Below are 11,087 nucleotides of genomic sequence, written 5' to 3'. Positions count from 1 at the left end.
AGAAGAAAAAAAATTTGAAATTACATCTCATTTTTTTAAATGTTTTTATTTATTTATGAAAGAGAGAGACAGAGCATGAGCAGGGGAGGGGCAGAGAGAGAGGGAGACACAGAATCCGAAGCAGGCTCCAGGCTCCGAGCTGTCAGCACAGAGCCCGATGTGGGGCTCGAAGTCACAGACCACGAGATCATAACCTGAGCTGAAGTCGGACACTCAACCGACTGAGCCACCCAGATGCCCCTCACATCTCATTTTTTGGTGCCCTATGCTCTGCATTCTAGAAAAACCCAAATTAATTAAAATACCACAATGAGACCGGGTTTTATAAAACATCTTTTACTTAAAATGAAGCCTCTTAGGGGCTGTCAACATGGATGTATGTGTTACACACGAATAAAGTGAAGTTAAATCATGACATAAAATTAATGCCAGAGAGTGCTTTGCAACCATTTTATGAGAAATAAATATTACTGTTTTAAACCCGTTCTTCTCTACTGAGGTTGAATCCTGATAACTGAAAACTCCTTTGAGTCGAGAGAGCATTTGGACTGGGATATGCAAAACGGACACGGAGCTCAGTTTGGGAGGAGTTGGTGGGTCAGTCTCGGGAGTGGAAGGCAATGAGGGAGCGAGGGAGGAAGGGCACCGACAGGACTGGCCAGATGATGAGGGCTGCAGATGGGTGGTGGACTGTTAAGAAAGATGTCTCAGGGTCAAAACTGAGGTTGTCCATGTTACTGTGATGTAAACCTGCCATTACTTCCACCTTTTGCAACTCTTCAGCTGAATTAACTTTTGAGCAGGGTGACCATGAAATTATAAGCTCTCTGGGAATTCAGAGAAATCTAGGAAGGTCACTTGGCTTTTAATAGGGTAAGGAATGGAGGTTTGACCAATCCTATCTAGCAGGGAAATCTGAGCAGCTGGCTGCATCACCTAAGGCAATTTAACGAGTGGACTTTATATACACTTACATGTCATTCTTCCCTACTTCATTCCCTTGAAATTCACATATTTCTAAACAAGGAGACGGAAATAGAGATGCAAATCATATATAAACAGTTGAATTTCTGCTTGAAAGTACAAAACCTCAGTGAGTATCTTTCATACTGCTTTCTGCCTTCTCTTTCTGCATTTGGATAAGTCCTTATTGCAGTGGTCTCCCAGACAGCAGCCAGAAGATAAAGAACAGGCTCAATGTGCAACTAGGAATCTTGGGAAGTAAGGTGGTCTTAGTAATACATGTTCTTGTCCCACCAGCCTGTGGAGGTAGAAAAAGTTAATGAGAAATGGGGAGTCTGTTGAAGTGGATTAAACAGAGTCTCAAAAATTATGTTACTACTTACTTCCAGGGTAGAGTCTGATGAAAAGTTTTCGGACCTCATCATACACCCAAATCAGAATGGCATATGGCACAGCCACAAACCAGTACTGAGGCCTGGAAGCAGGAGGGAGGAAAGTCAGTCTGAGTGCATCCAAAGAAAAGGCCCAGCTTCCTGCCCATGGGCAGAGGGCTTCTTGTTCATTTTCTCTGCCTTACTGGGCAGAACAATATTGGATCATACAGTGTAAAACTGGGAAGCTTCTTATTTTACCAGACTGTGACTGGTAGAAGCAACATCTGCCTATGAAGTGTCCTATTAGATGAGGGTAGAGCTGGGATGGTGAAACCCATTTCCTCTTCTGGGAAAACTAGCAGGTCTAAGTCTCTAATATAGCACAGATTCAGTCTTACCTCTTTTGAAAGCCTGGAGAGGATAGAGTTCCCTGGAATCCTAATGTTCACTTAGGCTGTGACAGCTCAGAATATGGCTATCTCTGGAGCGCCTGGCTGGCTCAGTCAGTTAAGCGTCCAATTTTGGTTCAGGTCATGATCTCACGGTTCGTGAGTTCAAGCCCCACATTTGGCTTTCTGCCATCAGCAGGAGCCCGCTTCAGATCCCCTTCTCCCTCTTTCTCTGCCCCTCCATACTCACTCTTTATTTTTTTCAAAAATACATAAACATTAAAAAAAATAATAACAGGGCTGGCTCTTTCCTGCCCACTGTTGAAGAGGAACTCACCGGAGCATCGTGAAATTCAGGGCTGTGACACTTCCAAGCCCATAGGAGAGGATTAAAGCAATGATAATCTGTGAGGCAATCCCCAGCCAGATGACTTTATTTCTACAAGAAACATAAAAGCAAAAAAATTCTGAATTCACGTGGCCACAGGGCCACACACCGGTGGAGTCACAGGCATGACCCTCATCATTCCTGTGTCGAAGGCCCAGGGCTGAACTATGAGGCTGGATGTGGGCAGTACCTAAAGAGGCCCTGCTGGAAGATGGAGTTCCTTCTGGTTTTCCTGATGAGAACATCCGCTATCTGCTGGACCATGATGCCAACAAAGAAAGCTGTGTAGCCTGTCCATTCTAAGTATTTCCTCTGGTACCATGTCTGTCAATGGACAAAGAGGAGACCGTGAGACCCCAGATGGAAAACTTGAAGGAGATTTCCATGCAGTTCTATAAAGCTTTACTTTCTCCCCACCTCACCACGATTGACAAAGGATCATCTCCTTGTGCTTGGAAAGAAACTTTATTTTCTTTAACCAGTTGAGTAGGGAAAGATGCTAACTTAATTGATAGGCCCAACTGTGGGTGTTGTTGGACTGGTTACTCCTCCAAAACAATTGCAAAGCCAAAGTAAGAAAAGTGACCTCAAGGCATGTGATTCAAGAGAGAAGGCTGAGTCCTGGCAAAGGCCAAACCAATGTAACCAAGGGGCCCACAAGCCCTATTAACTGAGAAAACTTTTACTTTCTCTGTCTCATTAAGGCTGTCCAGGGAATTGAAAGTTCTGCATGAGTCTGGACAAGGCTGTGAGAGGAGGGGAGAAACAGGAGGACGTTGAAGGGAGAGTCTCCTTCCCTTACCCATTGCTGTCCGTAGCTGTCTTCTAAGTCATTCACAATGCCGTTTTCCCATTCTACCCGGAGGTCAGCAAGAATGCTGGGTTTAAAGCCCTCCTGCGCATACACGGTGAAATACACAACAAAAGCTCCCACAGCTTGCATGAGGCCTAAAAGCACAAAAGAGGAAAGGGTAGAGGTTCTAGAATGACTTCAGAGTTGAGTGTGCACTCATTCTCCTCTTGGTTTCTCCTCTCATCCCAACCCCACCCCAGAAGGAAAAACAGTTTCTGCCTGTGACTGGAATGCATTCTCTGGGAGGTCCCTCGTATGACAGGTGAGAGGTGCTCTCATCGTACCAATGTGCAGGTAAGAGTATATGGCAAGTTGCTGGTTCACCAGTCTGTCCTTCTTCTTATGGCGAGGCTTCCTGTTCATAATGTCACTTTCAGCTTTCTCATAAGCCAAGGCAATAGAGGGAATCTAGATGGGGAGAGAGTCTGTGAGGCCTAGCCCTGAAACACTGTGCTGTACCAACAGAGTGATAGTGGCAGTGGCATAGCCAGGGGCCTCAGGGTAGGTGGTGGGGTGGTGGATGATAATGCTGGTGGGGTTACAGGGTTATGGAACTGGTCTATCCAGGGTGTAGACAATGGGGGTGGATTGTCTCTAGAGAATTTAAAAACAGTTGGCTTTAGGGGCACCTAAGTGGCTCAGTCGGTTAAGTGTCCAACTTTGGCTCAGGTCATGATCTCGTGGTTCATGAGTTCAAGCCCCGCGTTGGGCTCTGTGCTGACAGCTTGGAGCCTGGGGCCTGCTTTGGATTCTGTGTTTCCCTCTCTCTCTGCCCCTCCCCTGCTCGCGCTCTGTCCCTCTCTCTCAGAAATAAACATTAAAAAAAAAAGAAGAAGAAATTGAAAAGAGTAAGGGGGGGCGCCTGGGCGGCTCAGTCAGTTAAGCTTCTGACTTCAACTCAAGTCATGATCTCACTGTTTGTGGGTTTGAGCCCCATGTTGGGCTCTGTGCTGACAACTCGGAGCCTGGAGCCTGCTTTGGATTCTGTGTCTCCCTCTTTCTCAGCCCCTCCCCAGCTCACACTTTGGCTCTCTCACTCTCTCTCAAAAATAAATAAACATTAAAAAAAATAGTTGGCTTTAAAAATCAATCTACTTTTTATTATCAACATGTGCTGGCAGTTCTAAAGATGCTAATTATAAAACACTTTTCCCCTCTGGGGCAGATTTTTCCTGCCATCCTCTCCCCCTTCGGCATGCCACTAGGTCACACTGGTTCTCTCACAGGCCCTCCCACCTGGAAGGACTTTTAAGGACAGATCGCTGGGCCCCACCCCCCACCCCTAGACTTTCCCAAGGCCAGAGAATCTGCATTTCTAACAAGTTCCCAGGTGATGCCCTGACCATACTGCAAGAAGCACTGCAGTGGAGAAAACGAAGCAAACTGAAAGAGCCTGCAAAGTGATCTGACTGTAAACCATGAAGGACCCCAATTCCCCTCTAAGGTAAAGATGGCTTTAGTGTCTCTGCAATGTGGAGATTGCCTGGGTATTACATAAAACAACAGGGTAGAAGCCGGCCATTTGCAGGGCCATTCTCACTGCGAATTCTGTTCGCTCCCTATTGCCTTTTCCTCCCTTTGCCTGTGTAAGCTGGAGCCATGTGGATAACTGTCATGATGCTTTCTTAAATGGATACATACTAGAAGAAGGGAGGGTTTAGGTGATGTTATTGTAGGTCAGTATGAGGCCTGATAAAGTGTTAATAACTGCTAGTTCTTACTGTGTTTAGGTGAGGGGCTTCCAGACCACAGATTCTTTTACTTAACAAGGGGCAGGTGTGGGTTATCACGGTGGCCATTGGGCTCACAGTGTTACAGGGGCTATTTAGTGATAGTGCTTTCTTCTCCAAAGGGGAGGGAGGCACATGAGCTGAAACCAATGAATCGCATATCTTGGGGGAAGGGTGAAGAACTCATGTCTTGAAAGCTCTTACACGAGGTGAAGTGGTTTTAACTTCCAAACATTTGACAGATCTCTCTAGTACTTTGCTTTTTTTTTTTCAAATTTTTTTTTAACGTTTATTTATTTTTGAGACAGAGAGAGACAGAGCATGAACGGGGGAGGGACAGAGAGAGAGGGAGACACAGAATCGGAAGTAGGCTCCAGGCTCTGAGCCATCAGCCCAGAGCCCGACGTGGGGCTCGAACTCACGGACTGAGAGATTGTGACCTGAGCTGAAGTCGGACGCTTAACTGACTGAGCCACCCAGGTGCCCCTCTAGTACTTTGCTTTAAGATGTGGCTGATGGACCAGCAGAATTGGTATCACTTAAGAATTACTAGAAATGCAGAAATTCAGGCCCTGTTACATCGAAGTTCAAGGAGAACTGATTTCGTCCATCTCCTTGCCCTTGAAGGTAATGACCCTGAAGTTTACATTAGTTATCAGATCCTGTTCCCTTTAGTGCTACTTACTATGTCTGTGCCCAAGTCGATGAACAAGATCGTAATGGTGCCAATGGGCAGAGGGAGCCCAACAATGATGTAGATCAGAAAGGGGCACAGCTCAGCAATGTTCTTGGTCAGGGTATAGGCGATAGTCTTCTTTAGGTTGTCGAAGATCAGGCGACCTAGGCAAAGATGTTCTATAGGATTTGCTCTTGGACCCCCAGGTGACCCCTGTCTCAGTAAGATCACCTGAGACCTCACTCACCTTCCTCCACTCCTGTGACTATGGATGCAAAGTTGTCATCCAACAAGACCATGTCAGCTGCATTTTTGGCCGCATCGGAACCTGCTATCCCCATGGCAATCCCAATATCTGCCTTCTTTAGAGCCGGAGAGTCATTAACTCCATCCCCTGTCACAGCAACAACCGCATTCTGTGGGGACACATGAGAAAACAGGAGACAGCAGGCCTAAGGGGTCACGGGTAGGACAAGATCAACACAGTCTCCCCTTCCTCTGGAGGATGTAAGGATGACTGGAGCTGAAATGAAGGGCTTGTTTTTGGGAAAAGATAAAGCTGGGAAATCCTGGAGCAAGAACAACATGCTCGATAATTAAAACCATGTGTGTGGCAGGCTAAAGTGGATATTTCATATCTTGTGTCTTTACAGTTTTTGCTCTATATCTTACACTTTTATTTTTTTTTATTTTAATTTTATTTTTTAAATTTACATCCAACTTAGCATATAGTGCAACAATGATTTCAGGAGTAGATTCCTTAATGCCCCTCACCCATTTAGCCCATCCCCCTCCCACAAACCCTCCAGTAACCTTCTGTTTGTTCTCCATATTTAAGAGTCTCTTATGTTTTGTCCCCCTCCCTGTTTTTATATTATTTTTGCTTCCCTTCCCTTGTGTTCATCTCTTCTGTGTCTTAAAGTGCTCACATGAGCGAAATCTATGATATTTGTCTTTCTCTAATTTCACTTAGCATAATACCCTCTAGTTCCATCCACGTAGTTGCAAATGGCAAGATTCCATCCTTTTTGATTGCTGAGTAATACTCCATTGTATATAAATACCACATCTTCTTTATCCATTCATCCAGCGATGGACATTTGGGCTCTTTCCATACTTTGGCTGTTGTTGATAGTGCTGCTAGAAACATTGGGGTGCATGTGTATATCTTACACTTTAAAATCTCTCTATAATCACACCTACCACAGCACCAAATGCTTCACTGTCAGAAAGCTGTGCATGCAGGAGGGTCTCAAAGAAGGGTGGAGGGTCAGCCCCCTGAGAGGGTAGAAATGTAAGGTGATGAAAATGGGCAAAGAATTGTTTCTTGAGGGGTTTAAAAAGTGCCATAGCCCTGATCTGGGATCCAGATCTCAGCCCCAAATTTCCCCACAGGACAGTGACAGACCTGGAAGGTTCTTTGGGAACTGCTGTCCACCCACCTGCCTTTGACAGCCCTCTACAATGATCAGCTTCTGCTGGGGGGATGTTCGAGCAAAGACAATCTCTGAGTAGTTGGTTAAGAGCTCATCCAGCTGTTCTGGGCTCATGTCCTTCAGCTCTGTGCCAGTCACCACCGCAGCTTTAGCGTCCCTAGAAGGGCCAGAAGGAACTGAGTGAGGCCAAAGGTTGGATCTTATACTAAAATGCTGTTCTGGGCAGGAAATGGGCTGAAGTCTCTTTGAATTTTACCTGGAATCCAATGTCCTTGACCCTAATACTCTATCTAGTGGGATGATAGGGGTTATGAGTTCTGGGGACACGCTGGTCTCCATTTCAAGACAGTAAACTGAGGTTAAAAAAATAAGGCCATTTCCTGGTATCATACAACAATAGGAATAAATCTTCTGCTTTGTAGGAACGGGTGGGAACATTCCTGGGGCAATGTAACTTCCTGTTCATATGTTTTGGGTCCTAGAATTCAGTTTTTGCCAAAACACGCAGGTAACAATTCTTTGTTGTTTATTTCAGACTTATAGTGTCTACTGTGTAATGAGCTGTGTAGGGAGAACAATTTATTGAGGTCTTCTTTGAGGAAAACTATTATCTGCTGCTGATAAAAGTAAGGTTCTAGAAAGTGTAATTAATTACACAGATCTGATTGTATTGTTCCATGCTAAAACATTTCAGAGGCTTTCCACTGCACTTAGAGCAGACCCCTGAGTCCCTAACCTGGCCTGCAAGGCCGGGTGCAGCCTGTGCTGTTGAGCGTCACTTCCCCTTTGGCTGGCTCTCTCCTGCAGCCCACTGGACCTCCCAGCTCTGAGCCTCCATACCTCCATACCCTCCACTGCCCTCAGGCCTTCACAGGTCTTTCTGCCTTTGCCAGGAATGGGCTTCTCTCACCTCCTCTTCCCTTGAGTAACACTCCACATTTTAGCCTTCAAATCTCAGCTTCTACACTCTATGTACAAAACACTGCATGCCTTTTTCTTTACACTTGTTTGTTTTGAGCATTTTTAGGTCTGTGTTTTCCTGTTGGAGCTAAATTCTAGAATTCTAGCACTTGACTCAAAATACAGATGTTTCTATGTTCTGGTAAAAAAAAATATATATATAGGGGCGCCTGGGTGGCGCAGTCGGTTAAGCGTCCGACTTCAGTCGGGTCACGATCTCGCGGTCCGTGGGTTCGAGCCCCGCGTCGGGCTCTGGGCTGATGGCTCAGAGCCTGGAGCCTGTTTCCGATTCTGTGTCTCCCTCTCTCTCTGCCCCTCCCCCGTTCATGCTCTGTCTCTCTCTGTCCCAAAAATAAATAAATGTTGAAAAAATAATTAAAAAAAAATATATATATATACACATATATACATATACATATATATATATATGAAAGTAAGATAAGAAAAGGGTGTGTGCTTTCTCACCACAGCTGCAAAAGTACAAGTATTACATGATCATGAAGCTACAGTTGACACAGTGAATAACTGAAAACATTCACCAAAGTATCCATCCCAACCCCTATTCAGTGTGGTGAGTTGCATGAAAATGCGTAATCCTATTATTTTTAAAAACAAAGCAAATAAACAAAAGCTCCAAAAAGCTTTTGTAGATGAATGTTGTTTATACAAAGGAGCATTGGAATACTCAGACTTCAGATATTGTTGCTGTGCCCAGAGGCTATAATTCTGTTGGGTTGTCTTAAGTGGTAATTTGTTGCTCAGGTAATAATTTATTACCTGACAGCTTGGTATTCTAAAAGGCATAAATGCTTGGGTTAACTAGAGGGGGTTCATTGGTCTCTCCCTTTTCCCCCAACATGTGTGAAGTTATAATAAAGCCAATATTTATTTTTACACTAAGACTTTGGAGTCTTTGGTCATCTGAATTATCAACAGTCAAGGTGACTCTCCTCCTACTGCTAGAACCCTTGTCCCCTGTGTGTCTCCTTCACTGTACTTATGACATCACAAATATTTTTTATTTTTCTGTCCCTCAACCTAGATGGAAAGCTTCCCAAGGGCAGGGATAGTGTCTGGTCTCTTTGCTGCTATAGTTCCAGTGTCTAGCACTGTGCCGGGTACCTTGTTGGCACTCAACAATTAACTGTTGAAAGTTAATACATGACTGAATGGATGGATGAGTGGACTAAAGGATAGACATGATTACAAGAATTAGGAGACACTATGGAAAACCGAATCTTTCCTCAGGAAGCAACTGAATAAATACTCAAAATGAGCCCTAGGGGAGTGCACCAAACACAGAGGGTTCTTAATATTCCTGATTATACAACTGGATCGACAGCAAGTAATTTCATATAAATTTTGTTTCAGTTTTTCTCACTCTAAATTTGGCACTGAAGTTTTCCGGTCTACTCCACTGGGTTTTTTAAATTTCATACAAGGAGTACATAATGGGTAATGTTCATGGTACCAATACAGCCTAGCATTACCCTGAGATAATGTCTGGCAAAAAAAGGGATTTGCTCCAAATAGCACAGCTCTTTAGAGCCAACAAGGATACGAACTTGGATAAGAATGTTTCTGCTACATTGGTTCTGTGCTTACCGTTTGTTAACTTGCTCCACAGCAATGTGGAGGCGTTTTGCAATGTCTTCCACTGTCTCACTGTTGGCTGAAATAATACCCACACTTTTGGCAATAGCTTTGGCTGTGATTGGATGATCACCTGTAACCATAATAACCTAGAACACAATGAGAGAGGCATGTGAACAATGAGAATCTCAGATGGCCAGAGTAGGGATAGTTTAATATCAGCCCAGAATGTGATGAGTGATTATTGTGGTTTGTCCTTATGGCTAGGTTTTGATCTTTAGATCAAAGACAAAACTGTCTCTGAAGGACACACTGATCTCCTTGGATCTATCCTTGCTTCCAAGCTTCTTACATTTGCTCCTCTGACATTAGAAGAAGACCTTTCCCTTGTATGTTTATTTGTGAAAGGGCTGGTGGATATCTACCTGAGAGAGCCTCATGTTGCTTCAACAGTCTTGTTATTAACATGGTAATGGAATTAATATTTTGGTTCTGATATCATGAAGGCAAATGGATTTTGAGGCTGAACCTCAAGATTAAGCAATAAAACCTTTTATTGTCTATCATAGTTTAGGGCAAGGAAGATAGAGTCAATTCATGGCATTCTCACTGCAGTTACTATTGTGGTTTGTTCCACACAGACACAATCATTTTGCCTTTATTGGACGGTTACTAGAATCTTAGTATAGTGAAAGTAGAGATAAAAAGGGGGTGGGGGATTATGATATTTACCTGAGACTTGAACACTGACTACCTCCTATGACAACCATTCTTAGAGAAGTGTACAACATAAATGGAGGACTTCTTAAGTCAGGACAATAACTCCCACCTTGATCCCTGCACTCCGGCATTTGGTGACCGCATCAGGTACAGTGGACCGGGGGGGATCAATCATTGATAAGAGCCCCACAAAACACAGGTTAGACGTGGGAAAGTTCATGGTGTCTACATCAAATGAATAAGATTCTGGAAACTCGTCTGCTGGCAGGTAGAGATGACAGAAACCTGGAATGTGCATGAATTTGGGGGTCAATGAAATTAGGATAAGAAATAACAAAAGAAAAGGAGGAACATTTTCATACACTTTTACTATTTTACTAATACTTGAGTGGATACCAGAATTGTTTCATTATTTCAATTCTATAATGCATGCTGTAATTAGGAAGGACGTATTTCATTCAAAAGTAATTTACTGGGTGCCCACTGGATTCTCTGTTATGTTCTAAGGATATAGAAACCAAGAGGGGTCAGCCTTTGCTTCTGGAGATATCTCAGTCTAGTGTGGAGACAGAGACATAAGTGATAAAGCATAAAAAAGTACAGTGAGTGTGACAGAGTAGAGTCACCCGGGGAATCAGGAAAGACTTCCCCAAGGAGGTCACAAGTGAGATGATTCTTGAAAGAGGAGTTAGACATTTTCCAGGGAGAGAAGGGAGATGTGGGATGAGAAGGCCATTTTAGGCAGAGAAAACGGAACGTGCCAGTGCACAAACTGGGGAAAGAATCTGAGGCGTCAGGAGAATGGTATGAAGCTCCATCTTTAATCAAGGTGAGTGTGAGAGAAAGGCCATTAGGAATGGAGAACCTTTCATTACTCAGAAGGCATCTGCCTCTCATGGGTTGAAGCAGAAAAGATTCCCGTGTCTGGTGGGACTTCCAAGGTTGTATGACTTTCTCATCAGCTTTCACATCAAATTTATTTTCAGCATGCCCCACTGCTTTACA

The 11,087-nt window shown here is 44.0% G+C and overlaps 1 protein-coding gene across 1 annotated transcript in view; it reads right to left on the bottom strand.

Annotated features, from left to right (window-relative positions):
• Positions 1-320: 320 nt before the first annotated feature.
• ATP12A (ATPase H+/K+ transporting non-gastric alpha2 subunit) overlaps positions 321-11,087 on the bottom strand; it is a 28,771-nt gene continuing 18,004 nt past the window's right edge. Inside the window, exons 13-23 of the mRNA XM_045037131.1 lie at positions 10,192-10,367; positions 9,375-9,511; positions 6,816-6,966; positions 5,621-5,789; positions 5,383-5,537; positions 3,252-3,375; positions 2,917-3,062; positions 2,305-2,438; positions 2,064-2,165; positions 1,347-1,438; positions 321-1,261 (exon numbers count right to left, since the gene is read on the bottom strand). Coding sequence (XP_044893066.1) covers positions 1,233-1,261; positions 1,347-1,438; positions 2,064-2,165; positions 2,305-2,438; positions 2,917-3,062; positions 3,252-3,375; positions 5,383-5,537; positions 5,621-5,789; positions 6,816-6,966; positions 9,375-9,511; positions 10,192-10,367 — 1,415 coding nt within the window. The 3' untranslated portion in view covers positions 321-1,232. The remainder of the gene's footprint in view (positions 1,262-1,346; positions 1,439-2,063; positions 2,166-2,304; positions 2,439-2,916; positions 3,063-3,251; positions 3,376-5,382; positions 5,538-5,620; positions 5,790-6,815; positions 6,967-9,374; positions 9,512-10,191; positions 10,368-11,087) is intronic.

This window comes from Felis catus, chromosome A1 (assembly GCF_018350175.1).
Source record: "Felis catus isolate Fca126 chromosome A1, F.catus_Fca126_mat1.0, whole genome shotgun sequence".
NCBI classification, from domain to species: Eukaryota; Metazoa; Chordata; class Mammalia; order Carnivora; family Felidae; genus Felis; species Felis catus.
Note: the sequence above shows the minus strand (reverse complement) of the source record. Positions and strands in the feature narration are given on the sequence as shown.